The sequence below is a fragment of the Caloenas nicobarica genome, chromosome 2, assembly GCF_036013445.1.
Source record: "Caloenas nicobarica isolate bCalNic1 chromosome 2, bCalNic1.hap1, whole genome shotgun sequence".
Taxonomy (NCBI): Eukaryota; Metazoa; Chordata; class Aves; order Columbiformes; family Columbidae; genus Caloenas; species Caloenas nicobarica.
The window spans coordinates 9,509,048-9,529,503 of NC_088246.1; the positions used below are offsets into that span (position 1 = coordinate 9,509,048).

The following is a 20,456-nucleotide window of genomic DNA, read 5'->3' on the forward strand; positions in this document are numbered from 1 at the left end:
GTCACAGAAAATGCAGTGCCTCTTAGAGAAGCCTTTCATTTCAGGACATTAGTAAGGCAAGTTTAGAAACAAATCACAGATAGACCTCCCTATCTAAACATCTTTAAGTTCTTTTGTAGTTTAGTACATGAAAATTGAGGCACTGATTGTGAAAAACTCTAGCGGTGTTTAGAAAAATGAGTGAATATTTTTCACTCTTCTTAATCAAATGGATTTTTAAAAAAAGGGCAAAAGAAGCAGTCATCTTCTTCTCTCCATATTCTAACAAACCTGTAGTTATAAGACTAACTAATCTTACTCATGTGAATTCTTGGGTTTACAAATAAAGCTTTCGCTTTATTTCTGTGTCAAAGCTATCTTTGAAAACAGTTTGATACCTGTTCCATGTAAATTTTTGCAAAACAGGATAAAAAAATAAGTTGCTTTGGAAAAAAATCATCCTCTAGTATTTCCTATTTTAACCATAAAAGTAAAGCCGTCGTAGATACACTGAGCAAGTACTAGGAAAGTGCGTGGACAAGTGCGCACAAGAACCCTTCTCCTTTCCGAGCAGCTGTGGAGCACAGCCTGTTCTGGGAACCACGGGGTGGTAGCAGTTGTCTCTGAGCTGTGCCGCTGCGGTTCTGCTGCTCATTGTGACCTCTACAGCCAGCATTGCTGCACTAGTGATGTTCCTTTCCAAGTGTTTAATCATATACTTCACTGTCGTCGTAAGCTATTACGTTTCTCTCCTTAGGCAGGTTGTAATGTTTTCCAGTCTTTTTTGTGTGTGTGTTTTGCTTGTGATTAGCTAACTTTGTCCTGTTCTTTTGCTTTCTATGAAGATGAGAAAGAGTTAAGTTCTGTCATCTTTTCTAGCTATATTGCTCATAACTGAATTGGGCAGGTTATTTTGCAAGTGTCTTCAACTGGAAAATTATTAAGACTTTTCATCCGTCTTCTTGAAGAGTCAGTGGCCATATTTATGAATACCCTATCATTCAGGAAGCACCAAAGAAATAGCAGTATTGGCTATCAAAGGTTTTGTTCACTTTCAAAATAGATATTTGAAAGGTTTGCAACCTGAGTGACTACAAGATTAAAAACTGTATTTCTGCTTTACTAATGTTGTGCTCATGTTCCCGTTCCTGTGAGGCTGCAAAATACTGACTTTAAATGCCTTCATCTGTTTAGAATAGAATCTGTTAATCTCCAAGATTTACACTTGCATATTCTCAGTCTGAAAAATTGTATGTCAATGAAGCTGGCAAGTACGGGTGATGTCTGTGGGCCTGATTCTGGTCATGCCGAAGTCAGTTTAGGTTAAGAGGGAATAAGGTGATATTAAGCATTTTTGAGTTTAGAGAAGAGGGAGAATGTAGAAAGGTGATGTGAATCTTCTTAGAATAAGTGGATATATTTGAGCTCAGAATGGGAGAGAATTTAGTGAAGCGCTGTATGATCATAGGTGTAATGATATTACCACTTATATTTCAAATTTCATGTTCCAGTCTCCCAAATCCAGTAAATTTTAAGTTGGGTTGTTGGGTTTTATGTTACTGTCTCTTTTTAAAAATGACTTGTGAAATGGAAAATAGTTGCTACATTGCTATTGGAGCAAATGTATCTAAATCCTTTTCATATTTTTGGAAATGAACTACCTGAAAAATTGTACATGTCTAAATTTGAGTTTTCTGTAGTCTAAACAGGTTTGATTTCCAAATTTTGATAATGGTGCCTCCTTGTCTTGAAGCTTCTTCTTGTCACAGTCTTTTTCCAGTTAAGAGATCTCAAGAGGGCAGCGTGCTTCTCTGAGCAACTTCTAACCTTGTTCTTAATTCTCTTCTGTTTGTCTGAGGCGCACAGCAGCTGTGTTCAGTAGGGTGACTCACACCTTCCTAGGGCTCAGGAGCTGATACAATCAGTAATGTGAAACGTATTATGTGTATGTAGGTGTCTTTATTTAAGATACTTTGTGGTTTTGAAGATAAGCAGCCAAATGATGTGATTTGGATCTGGCTCTGCCTTTTATGAAGACTTGTCATGGATTTTCGGACAAATTTTTCTGGCCTCTTGTTTCTAATGTTACCACTGGGGGCGGGGGCGGGGAAAGATAAAACTGCTGAATAGCCTTTGTGTATGGCACATATCAAACCATTTTGCTCTGTCCTTGCACCCATTCTACTGAGAGACACAGGTGAGCCTGGTTGCATGATTCGTTTTTTTTGTCCCTTGATAGCAAGCTGGAACACTTGTAGTATCCAGTTCTTAGGACTCTGCATTTAATTTTGTTAACTAGTAATAAAACCTGCAGACCTCTAAAAATGTTGGTATATTTGTTTGTTTGTTAAATCAAGCAAAGACTTAAGAGATCCAGTTTTCTACTGTAATTTGTTTTAGAGCATGTCTTTGCTGTCTTTTTCTTAATCAATAGTGCCATTCTAAGTTCTCCTGGAGAATGATGTGGGACAGCTGCTCTTCAGTTACATTCAGAAAACCAGCCTGGAACATTTTCTTTTAGCACTCATCAAGGCTTCTTTGGACCTTAAGGCAAAAGAAAACTGTTAGGTCTTCTCTTCAGACTACAATGAGATGTGTTGTATTCAAGAACTGTTCAAAGACATCTGAGTATCTCTGTTTCAAAAAACAAAAGACCAACCAATCCCTAAGCACACACAAGCCCTTAAAAAACAACAAACCAAACAAAAACAACCCACTATGAAACCCAACAAAGAAAGAAAACCCTCCACAAAACCAGGGAAACTGCCTTGTGTCTCTGGCCTGGTACTCTGTAGCCTCCTGTAAAAGGAGGATCCATATGCAATATACTGTTTCTTTATGTTGTGGAGTTTTCTGCAGAATAAGGTGAAGTGTCAAGAGTTTATCTAGGAAAAAGGCTGCTTCAAGCTGTAATGCTTCTTCGCCTACAGATAATGTTGCTTTTGGCAGGGAACTTCCAAACACAAGCTGTGAACTGTATGACATCTTTGAGGTATGTCTACTTTCTCGCAGTTGCCTCTTGCCTTTTTTTTTTTTTGCTTGTTGGAGAAATCTGTACTGGGCTTATTAAACTAATGGAGCGAAAATCACCAGCAGAAGACTTTGCGTACTGTTTCTGTCTTGACCTGATGTACTGTCTTGCCTGTTCTGTATGATGAGGTTCTTTATTATAATACATAGTATAGATCATTTATATATATACTATAGGTCATATGTTTATACACAGATACACACGCTACAGTATAGTATAGTGTAGTATAGATAAGGTGCTCTTAAAGCTAAGCAGCAGAGGATTTAACTGCCCTTGTTTTCAGCCTAGTGAGAAGTTTGCCCATTCTGAATCTGTACTGTTGGGTCATTGCACAACTAATTCAAATAAAACCTGACTCCCAATTCAAATATTTTGTTAATGATCACAGAGTCATTATATTGTTTTGTCTTACTCTAGCTGCAAGAGTGTTTTACTGAGAATAATAGTAGCAAATTGTTTATAAAGATGAAGGATTTAGCTCTACCTGTAGCCTGTTAATGGGCTGATCTGCAGTTGTCATACAACCTCAGAGCTCTTGGACCTTGATTTCAAAGCTTATGCTTGAAGAAGGATTTGGCTTCATAGGATCCATATTGGCTTCCTAAGTATTGAGTTCCTGAAAGGAAAATTTCAGATTATATTTGAGATCAAGTTGCTTGAAGATTCTGCTAAGCATTCCTCTAACTTTGTATGTGTCAGTAATATAGTTTTGTCAGTTTTCTTCTGCATTTAATGCAAGTGTAGTTGAAACCAGTTTATCTGTCCATGCTGAACAGACATGTTGGTCAGAGTCCCACAGAATGTTCTTTCCTTGTCTGCTGGCAAGACTCATTTAAGTGTGCCACAAAGTCACATCTCTGTACTGCTGTATGTAGCCTCTGAATTAGTGTTTTGTACTTACTAGATCATGATCTGCATTTTCCAAGGCCTTCAGAACTGGCTACATGATAATATGAGCAGACAGGTCCCTGATAATAAAGCTGATAGAAGAACTGGTCTCATGCAGGTTCTTGCTGGTATTGACACTCTTAATTGAACATAAAGAAAAAAAATACAGTCTACTTCCAAAGGTAAATTTCCTACTGGCTCACTGGCATCCATGAAGCCTGTTTACATAAAATGTGGAATATTCTGATCTAAAGCAAAGCAGGTGAGTAAACTAATTTATTAAGTTCAGTGGAAGAGGTTTTGTGTTTGGACGATTTCAGCAACTGAGATATTTACTGTCTCTGAAAGTGACTGAAAATTTTATTCATTGCATCAGCATCTGCATAACAGCACATCCTCCTCCTGTCTGGAGCTTACCTGTGTTTTGTTGTCCTATGCAAACTATATTTAAAGGTCTTATTCTTTTCACTGTATTTTGTAAAGGCTTTTTTTTTTTTACTACAGTCCAGCATATCCAGTTTTCAATTTCAGATGAAATATTGAATTTCCTACTACTATCCATTTTAGCTTATTAGAAATACGTTCCCGTTACCATCTATCAGTGAGGACATGTAATCTAGTTGTTAAAATGATTAGCCATTCATCACCATCCTCATAGTCTGGAAAGTATAGAGGAAGATGAGAATCCTTTGATATATCAAGTATTCTCCTAAAAAGGACAGTGTTAGACTTCATCTTGGAACTATAGCCCATATTTAAAAACAAACAAACCCCACCAACAAAACAAAACACTCTTGTCGAAGTCTTATTTTAGCCATTTTTTAGGGTGGAATTCTAGTGTGAGACATGCAGCTAATAATCCTTATCAGTGGGTGCTCAGGAAAGAAGCATTTACATCTGAAGGAAGTGAATGTTCAGGATTTGTGCATCTGGATTCTATGATTACAGGTATTGGTCTACTGAGCTTTTACATCTGTGACCAACTTCATGGTTACATCTGTTCTGGGTTTTTTTTTTTTTTCCTTGGGCTGTGTAGGATTCTGGGATATACCAGAGATAAAAGCACTTGAATTTAAAAAAAAAAAAAAAAAAAAAAAATTGTTGCACATTGGGATCCTATACGTGCAAAAAATGGCATTTGTGTTGATGAGAGCTTGCATCCAGTTACTGCAAGGTAAATAACTGTTCATCATGGATTCACAGTTTTTGAGAAACATTTTAGCATTCTTTATGCTGTAATTTACCAAAATGCAAAGTATGGTTACTTTGAGAGTGATTAATATCTTGAGTAGAATGTTATGCTCATTACCATCTATAAGCAGTCTCTACACATCTCTAACTTAATATTTCAAACGTTGAAAATAAACAGTATAAGGAAAAAATATGCTTTGTATTTTTGAAAAATGCATGTGATTTTATCACAAGAGCAATTTGATTTCTTTTCTGGAATGATGAGAATCTGTATTTCCTTGACTTTTGCCCATTTCATACAGCTTTTCATAAGAACTCATTGTGCCAAAGTTGAAGAAAGGTTATTTGATGGTGTGTAATATTTTCCGAAGGGCCCAGGGCTAGAATATTAAAGGCATTCTCGATATACCATTAATATTCCAACACTGCATTTGGCGACATTTTGATTCTGAAGAGAGTGCATGAGTTCAAGGTCAGAGAGATTGACTTGTGCTGTTCATTATAACCAATTATTGTGTGACAAATGAGTTTGAGATCAGGCTGAAAATTCTGTGAGAAAAATCAATAGTTCTAATCAGGGCCTTTCAGGTCATTTACCACCCTACCTTTTGTTACTTTGTCAGAAAAGAGCAAGATAAAACCTGTGTGACAGTGGGTTGCCTCCGTATTGTTACTTTCCATTTGAAACATATTTTGATATCTTGAATTATATTAATAGTTTAATTAGTTTTAGAAACTTCTAAATGAGTTCCAATTTGTAAAACTTTGTTTTATTTTTTTTAGCACTCTTGATAAGATTTTTCAACTGGTATTAAAGCTTTTTTTTTTTCTTTCTGTCTAGGAAGTAGTATATCTAAGTCCTAAACCAGATTTGAGCTGTTTGCCTGTAATGAATAGCAAATAAACCTTACCAGGAGATATGCTCCACTAGTGGTCTTAGTTTGGTGTCAGGTATAATTTAAAAACCTCTTCAGAGACACAGCTTTACTACATCTGAAACCACAATTTAACGTTGGTTTGACCAAGCTGGGCATTTGTTGAGAATTTTATAAATTCATTTGTATTTTCCTTTGTAGTATCCAGACGAGGATGAAGAAACTAGATTGTATCGTTTGAAGATAGAAGAGCAGAAGCGCCTGAGAGAAGAAATTCTGAAACAAAAGGAGCTGAGGCGGCAGCAGCAGGCTGGTGCTAGAAAGAGAGAATTGCTCGAGAGACTCGCGCAGCAGCAGCAGCAACAACAACAACCTTCCACACAACAATCCTACATGCAGCAGGACGACGACTCCTCTGAGTACCCCACCAACGGCAGCCCTTACATACCCCACTCTGGCTTTCAGACCAGGCAAAATGTGAAAAACAGACTCCTTGTTAAAAAGCAAGATATGGTAGTCCCAAATCTCCAACCCAAACCCACAGATTTCCCACCGGTCGGGACGAACATGCAGTATCAAGGACAGCAGGTGAAGCCGGTGAAGCAGCTGAGGCAGACAAGACCAGTAGCTCCCAGTCAGCCCCAGACGCCGCAGAAAGTCTTACAGACAAAACCAGCTGCAGCGTCGCTGCCCGGCACACAGACTGCTCGAGTGGCTTCCGTACAAGCAAGGCCCCAGGAGCTGAAACCTGGCGTGAAAAGGACTGTCATGCAGCGGACACACAGTGGTAGTGGCGATGGGCCCCATGTCGGCAGCAAAGTCAGGGTGATTAAGTTGTCAGGAGGGGTAAGTTTTCAAGGCTCATCTCATTTGTGTGTGTTGTCATGGTTTGGTTTTGTGTGTTTCATTCTGTGTAATCCCAAAATAAAAAATGGGCCGAAGCAGATGAGGGAAGTAGCAGGTTTAACAGATCTAATCATCCTTATTTTGTATTTTCAGAACTGTAAGTTATTAGCAGTTATTCAGAAATTAATGTTTGCTGTAATGCTTTACTGCCAGGCAGCTATCACTGAAATGACGTAGAAACAATCCTCCTTTCTATTGAGTTTGTTGTAACTTGAGTCTGAAAGACTCCTCAACTGAGCTCTTGCGTACAGTTGGTAGTTCTGATAACTGGTCAGAGAAAATTATTTGGATGGCTGTTCTTAAGGCTCAGTTAAAATGCCAGGCTCTCCTTATTTGATAGTTGAAGCCACCTGATTTAACTGTGTGCAGGTGCTGGCGTTAGTGTGGTTTCTGTACTCAAGGGAAGATTGTTTTTATTTTCTTGGGAAGCATGTTGTGAAACTAATTTTAGCAGTATATTGCAGGGGGATGTTTTCTGTTAGAAGCTGGGTTTAAAACGTTACCAATTCACTTCTGCATCTAAATGAGATTTCCTTATCTTTTGATGAGGGGTCTATTATCTGCAGAGTGTCCCTTGAGCACTGGTGTTGTGGAGGACTCACAATGCTGGTCTTGATGGTGATGTGCATATTTAAGATCTGGGGATTTGGTTAGAAAGTATCTTGACCAAATTTCTCCTGTCTTATTGAAAAGACAAGTTAATTTGTTAGGGCTCGGAAGAAACTGAAATGGGGGGACATAGCCAGATCGTGTTGTCAGGGTGAAATCTGTCCTCAGATTTATGCCGAGTAGGAAGGAAGCATTCGATGTGGTTTAATGCTGTGGTACATTGGAGGTGTTTGGTTTTTTTGAAAAATGCTTCTTAAATTTTTCAGAGCATTAATTAGGGAGACTTGCAGAACTGCTGTAAATCTGTAATGAACAGTGTGTTAACAGGGACTGAACAAGACCTCAGAGGCTAGGATTCACTCTATAGAAATGAGGGGGAAGTTGAAATGCCAAAGTCTTAACTACTTTTTATAAATGTTTTTCTACAGCTCATAAAATTTAAATACACTTAAAATTGTGAACTGCATAATGACCATGTGGGCTTTCAAAATATGAACATAAAGGGCCTTATTGACTCCATAGAGCTGACAGTAACCTGACTATGGGGACATCTGATTCCTCAGACATAGTAACTTAAGTACAGAAGAAGAAAGTACAAAAAGTTGAAAGAAATGGATTTTGTTGGGCTAAAAATATTTTTATATAAATACGTCTGCACGAATCCCAGTGGCCTACAAGAGGTTTGGCAGGTTTGTTATTCATGAATAATTGAATAAAGTAATCATGCACAACTTCTTTTATTATCTGATGAAACAAAATGATGCCAGTCACCACTGTGTACAGCTCTTCATAACAAATGGTTATCAGTGCCCACAGTAGCATTAACAATGAAATCATTTTTGTCATAATGCTTTATTTCAGAAAACCATAAATTGTATGTTTCAGATAAGTCTCATGGTAAGCAAGAGCAATTAGCTTCACTAAATGCATGTGGAAGCCCTCTTTCGTTTATACAGACGCAGACTTGCGCTGTCCTTCTTAAGGTTCAGATACCGAGGTTTTAGCAAGGTAAAGCAGGTTCTTCACACGTAGCCTTTGTTACTTTTTTCTTATTGCCATAGACATTTTAAGTTTTCCTTCCAACTGTAGAAGAATAAAAGCAAGCTTTGCAATTAGCCGTTTAACACTGATCAAGATAGCTGATTAATTTTTAATCAGTTAGTGACAAGCTGAATCTATGACTTTGTTTCTTTGACCACACAGGAAAAAAGAAAAAAATTGAGCAGCGGGGTTTGGGGGGTCAATCTTGTCTGTTTTGACAGTATTTTAAAGAAGAATTAAAAGCTGCTTGGACTCTTAATACTGTAAAGATCGCAGATCACCTTTAGTTTCCGTCTCTACTGTTTAGTCCTGCCACATGCTTTATTTATTTATTTTCACAACTTTTGCCTAAACCCTAAATATAAAGCAAAAGCCAAATCTCATTTTTCTCACTGTTCTCCTTAGCATATTAATTGTGCTTCCTCTTGCTCCCTGCCTTTGGCCAAAGGGAGGCCTGGTATCTCTTATCCATGTGCACTGACTTGATCCTGCAGTTAAACAGCTCTGTTCTTGCTCTTGTACTTCTTTTCCTTTCTAGAGCTCTTTAGTGCAGCGATGTTTTGAAATGCCATGGACAAGTGTGATGGCTCGTGATTAGATAAATGGAGGTTGTTTATTCAAAGCTCTTTGATTCATGTTCGTAAAGGCTTGGAAAGTCCCAGCCATGGTACAGCACTGCGGCAGAACTGGCAATTGAAGAATCTAAGGCCAGACCTTTAGTAACTTCATCCAGACCAAATTAACCTAAACCAGGAGCTGGTAGCAAGGGCTATTCTAGGTTTAGTAGGACTATGCGTAGAACAAGATTAAATGATGGCGTGTTGCTGGTGATGTTTTTTGTTTCGTTGTTAAGGAGATATACTTGGTGTATTGGTGAGATTTATAATGTACAAATACGGTCAGAAGAGAATGGTTTGTTCTCTTGAGGGCAGTATCTTTCCCAGTCTGAGATTCTAATGGTATTTATTTATATTGCTGGGCATTGCAGAACTGCTGAGGATCGGTGACCTCCAGGTAGAAGTATGCCCTGTTACTTAAGAAGGTAAAATGGCCTTTCATCTGTTTCCACAGTATTCTCTCTTGAGAGGATTTTGCTTTTTAAGTATTTTTCTGGAATTGTAAGAATTACTAATTAAATTCCAATAAATACTTTAATTCATTCATTTTGTCTGACACATAAGATGCCTTAGTTTATGGCTTCTTATACTTCCGTTTTCTTTAAGTATAAAATGATTCAGCCTTTCTTGTGTGTCAGAATACATCTGCATGTCAAGGTGACATGTTATATACCATCATTAATGATTTTGCCTGCCTCTTACAACAAATTCCCTTCCCCCCAATACTGATATGCCCATCCATTTCTAACGCTTCTGTAATTTATGCAGGAATGGCACTACAGTGAATAGTTTTAAATTTTAATTCTTCCTTTAAATGTTATGTTCCTGGAAAATGAGGCAGTGCTTGGTGTTTAGCAGATAGGTAAATTTCGAATTGTGGGTTTTGGTATTTTGTTAGTTATGGTTGGTTTTGGGTTGGTTGTTTGGTTTGTTTTTTATGAAGGCCCGAACGTCTTTTGATGGATCTGGTCTGCTTTACAGTTTGTGTGGCATGTTTTCAGAGCCATCCTTTCCAGAGAAAGGAGTTCAGCATATTTGCTGAGTATTCATACTAGTATACTTATTCTGCTAAGAAAGATGCCTGAGATTTTCCTGGCTTGGTGAGGAGCCCGGAGTCTATCCTGAAGATATGCATAAGAATAAACTCAGTGAGGTTGTAGAATGTTGTTTGATGGGAAGAAACACCCTAATAAATCACTTAAGAATGTGATCATAAAATTATAGAAAAAAAGGGTGAAAGGACCATAGAAATAATTTATTCTGTCTTGAAGGGGGAATGAACTCTGTAGCATTCCTGACAGATTTGACCAACCTTTTTCTGAGATCTTGTTACTGGAGATTTCTTTGGCCACCTATTCCAGTGTCTGTCCTGTATGTTTAGGAGAGTTTTCTTAGTGACCAAACCACATTTCCTTGCTGCAATTTTGAATCTATGACTAATTTTATTACACTTTGAGACATGGGAAAGATTTTATGTTGCTCTTTGTGGCTGTCTTCCTCTTTATAGATCTTTTGACTATTTCTGAGCACTAACATCCTTCACTCTCTCTTGATGGCGCATGTTTTCTGACACCTTGGCTGTTTGTGGTGGTTTCCTTTGGTCTCTCTGTGATCAGTCTGTTGGTAAATAGTTCCAGTACCAAGTACAATTGAATTCCTTAAGCCCAATGTATTGGAAGTGTCTTTAATCCTGGAAGAACAGGTTTGTACCAGCTACAACCTTAAATATCTTAAAATCTTATGAAATATGGCTGAATGTGTTTTTCATTTAGTTGGCGGTTCTGTGGGAAATGGTAATATATTTAAATCTCTGTATCATTTGGTCATCTTATATTGTTGTTGGGTGATTTCTCCCTAGCCAGAAAATGGCCTGCCATGCTCAGAGAGATGTGTGTCTGTCCCAAAGGCCTGAAAATGCTGGTTCTTATGCTGCACCAAGAACACACCAATCTGTCTCTGTGGAAAGCTGCACAATGAGCTTTTTTCATAAATACGTATATATAAAAATACGTAAAAATCTCAGTGTTCCCTATTGGATTAGAAGCAATATCTTATTAGTGATCATAGTTCTTGAAAACCTGAGAATCTTCCTCTGAAAACTTGAAGAAAGAGTTGGCAAGTTCTTTTGTTTGAAAAGCCTGTCACAAAAAAAATGTCCTTGGATTGTAAAAAGAACAAGAGAATTGGAATGGAAGATAGACGACTTTATTCCTATCTAAACTAACTGAAAAATGTAAGAGATAAATGTGGTCTTCTAAATATGGAAAAAGATACTGATTGAGATGATTCTTGTTTGATAATGTAACTTTATCAACCAAATTTGCTTAATGTTTGTACTTGTTTCTGCTTGTGTGTGTATGTTCAAGTGTAATTAAAATATTTGACTTGAAAGCTCTATAGCGCCTTTCATCTAAATATGTCAGGATTTGCAAACACTAAATTTTTTGGCATTTGCGTGACAAGTTCTTGAGGGAGCCCTTCACCCAGCTCTGCAGTGCTGCCAGCTGCGAGAAACAACACAGGAACTCTCGCTGAATACCATACTATTACTTTTTAAGAAGCAGAATGGCATTTGTATCCCACTATATGAAGGAGGTATGGATAACATGCATTTTCTATCAGCAGTGGGCTGAAGGGGCTGCAGAAACCACAATCTCTGAATGCCCAAATACCATGTTTGTCGCTTAGATAATGTCGAAATGGGCAAGACCTTTGAAGCAGTACTGATGGAAATGCGGTTGAAAAAGGTCTCTGTGGGCCAAAACCTGCAAGATTACACTCTGGAAATATTTCACAAATGGACATTAATTTCTTAATTCCACCTAAAAAAAGAAAGATGAAGTTTTGTGGTATTCTGGTTATGCAAAAAGCATAGTATTTTCATGAAACGTTTGGAAATGAGCAATAAACCCTGTCCTGTTCTCTAGACCTGCAGTGAGGATGGTCCCTATAGAGACGGAGTATTTAATAGCTCGGAGGTGGTGATACAGGCTGTGCCGTGCTGTTTGGGGCATGTTTGGTTACTGGGAAATTGAAGTGTAAGGGCCTGTGTGGACACATTTAGCAACTAGAGGGACTTAGGGTGGCAACCAAACCAGGCGTAGATGGTACTTTTTATGGGTTTGTAATAAAATCCTCAAAAGGGGGAAGAGATATCTACCTAAATTGAATTTAACTTTGCTGTGGATAACTGAAGTGCAATAAAGTATTTCCTATTGGAGACTGTAGAACAGGTCTCTCCTTTTCTTCAGGAGACTTTTAAATGGTGTGTTGAAGACTGCTGCTTCCTCCTGGACACCCCGAAAATATGGCATTTGCTATTGCTTGTTGCTCTTGTTAAGTCTCAAAGGAGATTTTTTTCTGCCATCCTAAGTGTTGTAGTACAAAATTCAACTAATACAATGTTGGTGTCTAATAGCCCAGTTTCCTGATGAGAAATGAACAAAGGCGGCTGGAACACTGTTGAAGTACATTATGAAGAGAAGGAGCCAGTTTTCAAATGAAAATTAATTGCATGCCATCTCTGAACTTGGAAGGGAAACACAAAGATTTGTCCAATTTAAATTTAATATTTGCAGAAGTCATACATGCCTCTGTTAAATGGTATTTTAGGTTTGACCACTTGGAATATGCCTTTAGTGCAGCGGTGACTCTGAGTTGGGAGAATCCTGGCACTGAGTGGTTGGGGAAGGAGGTAACGTGGGTTGTCCTTGTCAAGACTGCAAGGAGCTTAAGGCAAGATGCCAGAGGAGTCCGACTTGCCATTAATTTTAAGCTTCAAGGAAGATGAACTAGAAAAACTAGATGTGATGTGACAAAGGAGGCTCCAGTTGTGCTGATTTCCGATATCCAGTACTGGCTTTCTGTGCCATAGCTGGTGTCTGGCTGGGAAGCGCTCCTTCAGGAGCTTTGGAATCACTGAAATTTTCCAACAGGAACTTTTTCTCTTGGTGATTTCTCTCCAGTCTTCACTAAAACTCTCTGTGTAAAAAAAAAAATTATCCCTGAGACAGGCAACTGAAAAGGGAACCAGGAAACTTTGCTCAAAAACATATTTGTTGACATCTACATTATGTATTTTGCAGACAGAAACATAAAAATCAGGGTATTTCTGAGAGTAATTTACATGCCCAGTCCAGAACCTTGATTTTGCTGCAGCTTTGACACAACTTTTTTTTTTTTTTTCGTAATGAACTGATGGATTATTGTATTAGAAAAAGGCGTAGTTGTGATTCGGCACTGGTATTGCTTGTTGCTTTTGTTTCATCACCTGTGTTTCTGGCACTCCTGCTGAAACTTCACTGTAGCACAGGGGTGGCCAGGATTCTCTTAACATCTCTTCGGCCAGTTCTTCTCCATGCCTTAGTTCTCCTCTCAGGCAGATGAGGAGATATTTAAGGTAAGAATTCTGTTAGTACATGGGATTAAATGGAATTAGCTGCTTTTTTTTTTTTACAAGACATTTTCTTCTGCTGTTCTGACTTTTCATACACCATTAGGCACAGACAAGAAGATAGTCATCACATCCTGGCTCGCTGCAGCCGTTTAGAAATGTCCTTTTATCAAGGGAAGGGAATTGTTTCTGCATTTTAGTTATTCATTGCTTAGTCTGGGTGCTCTTATTCGAGATAAGTTTGCCCCATCCAGATGTTTTAGGCTGGGAAAAATAAGCAATAATTTACTGGCCAGCACTAGAAGTATCTTTTTTTCTGGTGTGAACAGAGAATGCTTTGGTTATTCTACCACTTCTGGAGTCTGGTGTAGCTTATTTCTGTTTACTCTGAGTCAAAACCGTACCACTTGTATGCCTTAAACCAGTTGTTGATGAATTGTGTGTTAATTGGGTAGTGTATTCTAGTCTGAATTTAAAAAAAAAAAAAAAAAAAAAGACTTGTAAAGGTCTTAGAAGGCCTTTGAAAAAAGGTCTCCAGGTATTTCTCTTTGGCGTTTGACAGATCGAAAACACATCTTTGGCTGTTCGGGAACAGGGCTTGGTTGTGTCATCTGTTGTGGGATATTTGGCAAGCGTTGAGGCTTCTTGTCTGTCAACTGGCCATATCCAAATGGTAAAGGATTTGGCGCACCAGTTGAAGAGAAATATATCATTATTAGGATTTTGCCTTTAATATACAATTCTGATAACTGTAGTGAGAAAATATTTGGATGTATTAGATTATAGTCAGTCTTGCTCTACATGGTTTTTCTTTTACTGTTTTTATCTGTTTGTTACGTGGAGATCGCAGTTGTTTGTGTAGATATGTCTTTTTTTACTATAGACATCACAGTATCAGTAAAATTTAAGTTTGCATCTGAAAACCTATATAGCTGATGAATAGTAATTTCTCTTCTCCTTGAAGTGAAGATGAAAATAATAACCCAAAGGATGGCATTTTTTCCCTCTTAACTATTGTGATACTGTAGAGGTACTCATTTCTAGAAATATTGACTTAAACTGGTAACAGATGAGGGGTATCTCCTTTTTTTAAAGGAAATCAATTACCAGACGTTTCTGGATTGAGATTTCCCTGCAAGATTTAAACCTTCTCCATGCTACAGAGAATTTGAGTTATAGTGCATCTCAGAAAAGTTGAAAACATCTTGCTTTTCTGTGTGATTTTTACACAAATCAACCCGAGTTTATTTCCTTTAAGTGCTTTATCTAGCATGCGCATCCCTTTACTGTTGAGTGATTTTTTTTTTTTTTTTTTTTTTTTTTTGAATTAGCTTTATAAAGATTACGTGGATAGACACAGCATTGTCGTAGTTAATAGAAACCTGTGCAGTGAGGTCTATGGGCTGCAAGATCCCTAACAGTGCCGGTGACAGTGAAGTATGGCCTTATCGAAAGGAGAATTCATAAGAGGCTGCCCTGGGACACCGCACCACTGTCCTTCTGTGTACCCTGACAATGTTATCTGTCCTCTCAGTACGGAGTATCAAATGTCTGTCACGAGTACAGAAATTAATTTAATGTCACCTGAAGACATGCAATTAATCTTTTAGAGGTTTTCATAATACCTTTACAGAAAGAGTTGCCAGTTTGGCGGATTTGGATTTTGGGGTTTAGCAGAAGATAAGGAAAATTAATTTTTCATCAGGGTTAATACAAGCTAGCAGGGCCACAAAGGCTGAGAAAAATGGTTTGGGAATTTGTCAAGTGTTGTCACTCTAGAATAATGCTGCTTAACGTCTGATAGGTGTAATCAAGAGTTGAGATTTCTATAGAGGGGGATTAATCAATTTGCTCACTACAGAATGCAAGTTGGTGATACCATTCCTTCATGGGGTTTAAGAATGAAAATAAGATTTGATCTGTCAAATTGCAAGCCGCTCTGACAGTATCAATAGGCATTTTTATCAGTACATTTTAGAGCATTTGTTATAAATAAATTTGTCCTGCTAATGTTGGTGGCAAATAAACTTCATCTTCATTGTAAAACTGTCATAATGATTATGATAGAGTAGAGAGCTTCAGCTTGCTAAATTCAAGCAGTCCCTCATAAAATTCTGCTTTTAGAATTTGTGATCTAATATTTGACAGAATGGTCTTTATGTTTCTCAGAACACAACACTGACTATATATATGTGTGTGTGTGTGTAGTGAGTCTCACTATTGAAAACCAGCCTCGATAACTATCAGGGAATCAGTTTTAAAATTCATGGGCACTGAATGGCATAATTTCTTTTTTTCGTTATTCCAGTTTTCAGATCAAACTGTAGACTCTTTCTCAGTAGAAGTTTGAAAACCATTCACCATGTAGATAAAATCCTTTTGCCTCGATCGTTTGAGTTTTGTTTAATTACACACAGTATTTGAAATTAACTTGACATTTTGGCACCGCTAACAATCTTGCAGTACTTGAAATTTGAAAGATAGTTCTTACACTTTCCGCTGAACGGAACTTCTGCCACTTAAAAAAAGGCATTGTCATTACTCCAGAATTAACCGAGTAATGGTAAAGTTTAATTCAAGAGAACTCTTTCCTGGCTATACGTTAGGAAGGTAGACCTTTTGTAAAACTTGGAAGTTCAGACCATGAAAGTCAGAATGATACTTAATATAGAAATTAAGTAATAGACAATAACAGAAAAACATTCTTCCTTTATTGGTTTGCAGACAAAGAGTGGAAATTCACTTTTCTGCAGAGGACATCTGCAGTATAAAATCAGAGCTTGTATCAGCCAGTCTCAGGCCTCAGTGGTGGACTGAGAAGTTTTCTGCCTGGTTTCAGTACTTCGTGCATCAAATTGTATGAGGCAGGCCATGATGATGAATAGATGCATGTCTGAAAAAAGTAGTGTTGCCTTGTACATCCCACAATGCTATAGAAAAGGTCAGATAAAAATGCGTTTTGACAAGAGAAGAAGTAAAGTTTTAATACCTCCGTCCGTTGCCGCATACATTTGCAAAGGGCGGTGGTGTAAGCTAACAAAAAAATAGCAATATGGAAATTGTCTTTAGGAAAAGCAAAAGTTAATTTCAAATGAACTAGAACAGAGACATTTTAAGTAGAAGAGATGCTAGCAATTTAGCTTCCAGGATTTAGACGTCATTTGGGGTTCACTGACCTGCTTGCCTGTGGCTTTGCGTTTTTGATTTACCTTCTGGGTGCCAGCTTATTGTATACCTCAGGAGTGAAAATCAGGAGTCAACATATGTATAGTCATCTATACAATCTTTTCCTCCAAAATGTTAATGTTCTTATATGAGCGTGAGACCTGTAAGGAATGTTCTGAGGTTTTATAGCTTTGAGTCCAGACTTTAAAAGCTCTTTGTGGGTGTTTTGCTTGACTTAGTTCTTCATCAAGATGCCTGAAGAAGCCACTAATTGTCTTGCATAGAAGTTTAGAGGATGATGTTGGTGGCAGGTCTAATTTGCCACTAAGTACTGCTACATCAGTGGTTCATTTTGGCTTGGACAGTGCTTGTCCTTGCACAGCCCTGTTTTTAACCAGTGAAAAAGGAATCGCTGCTAAAATTTGTCATCTGAGGCTTTGCTGTTTTGCTTGTTAGTGTTCTAAGTGACCTAGGAGTCACGTTTGATTTTCATTTTCTTAAGGAAACCACTAGATTTTGTTCTCAGTAGAAGCCAGGGCTGTCTGCGAGGTGAAGCAATGTATTGCTGACTTGGTGTTAGTCCTTGAGCACCAAGTCCCTCACTCACGGACCTCTCTTGAGAAGTGATACTGCAGGTCCGTCTCTGCTTCCCCTCTCCAAGTCCTCTCAAAAAGCAGCAGATGTTCAGAGCAGTAGGACAGAGAAGGGCTTTGATCCAGTTGCCCTTTCTTCCTTCTTGGTGCAGGAACAAGCAGACCTTGTTCCATCCCCTTCCCTTACCCTATGGATGTTCTTTAGTGTTTTGTATAGGTTTTCTTAATTTTGACATGTATTAATTCATTAAAAAGTCTGGAGATGTTTCTGCCTTTTCAGAGTTTTGTGGGAGCATCATGCTGGCATTGAAAACCAAAGGTGGCATTTGAAACCTCAGCAGGGAACCACTCTCCATTTTTTCAGGAATGTGAGCCCATGTTGTGTCCTTATCCCTTTGACTCTGTTATAGTTGTATGTTTAGTGTATACAGTTTTATTTGGTGATAATTGGGCTTGGTAGTTAAATATTGGGTGGTTGTTGGCCATCCTAACCTTTCATGGCAAATATTTGCTTTTGAAGTTTCAGTAATGAGCACGTTCGATGTGTTTTGTACCTGAGGGCTTCACTCTCAGATGCTCTTCCTATGTGCTGGGATTGCACTTTGGTTCGGAAATAAATGGTTGCAAATATTTGTGGTCGTTTTTCACAGCAGGCAGTTAGCAGAGATTAGATTTTAACTCCCGGTTATTGTGTTTAAATTCCTGCTAGAATTTTTTTGTTCCCAGCTTTATTTTCTAGCTTCTGTAGTGTTGAAAGAAATAAATTATCCGATCAGGGTACAGGGCTTATGGTGATGCTGGTATTAGAACTAAGACTAAAATGAGGAGGACTTAAATGCTGGTTTCCTGGTAAAGTTTTGTTTGTGTGCATGTGTTTGGGTTTTTCAGGAGAGTAGGAGAGCTGTTGCTTTTATATTTTTGAGCAGCAATTGAAGAGGGAGACTCTGAAGGGAAAGCTTTATAATTTCTCAGTTGTTACTGCTCTCAAAGGCTTATGTATAACATTTTCTGTGAAGCCACGGAGCCATTCAGTTTAGCAGAGAAAAACATATATTTGATTAGAAGTGGAAAAAACAGATGCAGTTTTCTGTTGCTTTCTTGCTTTAGACACTGTGGACGAAAGCCCTTAAGTGGGAAGAGCTTCAAGATTATTTTCCCAATGACAGATTGGGCTTTTGAAGATGGTACATGGCGGGTGATGAAGCTGATTTGTTTGGGATTTCAGTTGTCTGGGATTTAAGTAGTTGAGTTAGAGAAACCGTTGCCTGTATATATTTGATAACACAGAGAACGTGATCTAGGGATGTGAATTTGCAAACATCGGAGTATCCTGGATATCATCTGTACCAGACTATTTATCTTCAAATGATGGTGAAGAGACCTGGTAACCAGTCCTCAGTAAGTGTTTCTTTCATTTTTGTGTAATCGTGGTAGAGACGTAATGATTTTATACTCTCTAGCAAAATAATCTCACTCTTAGACCATAAACCTATTCCTTCTGCAGCCTTGTATTTTGTCTCCTTGTCCACACAAAACATGCCAGTTAGTGTGAAGCCCTCTGGTTGGTGACATGTTACAGATGCAAAAGGAGTTTTGACTTCTGAATATATAAGGAAATGGAAAAAAAAAAAACCTGTGTAAATAAGGGTGCTTTCAATACCGCCCCCCACCCTTCAGGTGTGCCTTCTATTTGAGAGGTTTTGCAGGGGTGCCTGAGGCGGGTTAGGGGTTTTGACAAAACCTTGCATGTGCAGATATAATGTTCACTAGTGTCTGAGTTCTAAAGTTGGAGTCCAGTTAGGGTATACATACTGCTGTTGAAACCATGCAATAATATGATGTGCTTTATAGATGCAAAAGTACTAGATCTTTTGTTCAGGTTCTCCTTTCTCTTGCCCTACAGAGTGTATTTCAGTGATTGATCTCATCTGGATAGCGGGACAGAAATTCAAGGATCACCTGTCTCTGTAGAAAAGGCTGAACTGTTTGGGTAGAGGCAGCATAAGGGAATTATTTCTTACTGCTTTCAGTTTATGCTTTTACTGTACTTCATTGCGCTGAGACATGTAGTGGAAAGAGCTACGTTGGATGAGAGAGGGACTGAGGTGGTGTTTTGTTGTGCTTGTGATTATAAATATCTATAAGAGCAATGAAACAAACAAAACCTTGGAGAAGAATTATTCCAAGTACAGACAGTGTTTGAAGAAGGAAGCTGCTTCAAAGGCTGCTGGTATAGAAGTTGGCAGAATAAATATGCACTTCAAAATAAATATCAGTTTTTAACTAAGGGGAGGTTGAAGTTTTAAAGATGAGCAGAGTTTATGCCAGGTTCTTCCAGCCTTTGCAGTTCTTTGCTCCTCCTCCTACAACGTATATGTCTCTTACAACTCCACCATAGTTCACATGTAACCCTGGAAAGAAGAATGAATGATCTGGAAAGAGAAGTGAAAACACCTTGCTGCTTTGTATCTGAAAAGACATTATTGAACATTGTAATTCTAATAAAGTCAAAATGAAGCAAACTGTACTCAGATACCATGGATTTATTGTAGGCTGCCAGGCTGAGCCCCGTTTGCGTTAGCGAGCAGGTTCTCTGTGGGCTGGGCGAGCTGGACGTGGCAGGAGGTTGCTCAGGAGGAGGGTTGCAGTGCCTGGACACTGAGCCGCCTGTTGTGTTGTTGATCTCAGCAGGGGGGAGAGGATGATGGCTTTTTTCACCCAGAGGGCCAACCCCAGCGGCCTCAACAACCCCCGGAGCCGAAACAGCAGCCAGTGCGGAAGGTCACATTGACAAAGGGAATGCAACAGCAGCAGCACCAACAGCAGCAGCAGCAGGCACAGATCCATTCACCAGCTCCTCAAGGAGTCAAAAACATCCAGGGATTCCATCAGCCTAAAAAGGTGATTTTTTTGGATGCATATTGCTGCTAGAATTTCGACTGTCTGGCTGTGTTGCTCTATTAATAATTAGCATTCTGTTTGTCAATTGCTAGCGCAGGGCTGCATGACCCAGGAGATGCATAATTGCATATAAATCTTTTAATCTAGAGAGGCCTGTTTGTACCCAGCACATACTGAAGATGCCTGCAGGTTGTTTCATCTGCTGACTTGCTGGCCAGCACAGTTGCTCCTTGGGGGAGAAATGTGTGCATCCCGAGATAGCTGCTG

General features: G+C 38.6%; 1 protein-coding gene across 6 annotated transcripts in view; it reads left to right on the top strand.

The window, feature by feature from the left end:
• Positions 1–20,456, top strand: part of RBM33 (RNA binding motif protein 33) — a 100,089-nt gene that overhangs the window by 62,293 nt on the left and 17,340 nt on the right. For 2 of the 6 annotated variants that reach the window (XM_065628251.1, XM_065628253.1), the window contains exons 15-16: positions 6,166–6,810; positions 19,977–20,189. In XM_065628251.1, coding sequence (XP_065484323.1) covers positions 6,166–6,810; positions 19,977–20,189 — 858 coding nt within the window. Of the gene's footprint in view, positions 1–6,165; positions 6,811–9,508; positions 10,974–10,995; positions 11,484–19,976; positions 20,190–20,456 lie in introns of those variants that run through there. The other 4 variants (XM_065628252.1, XM_065628255.1, XM_065628256.1 and 1 more) reach the window with 4 other exon arrangements.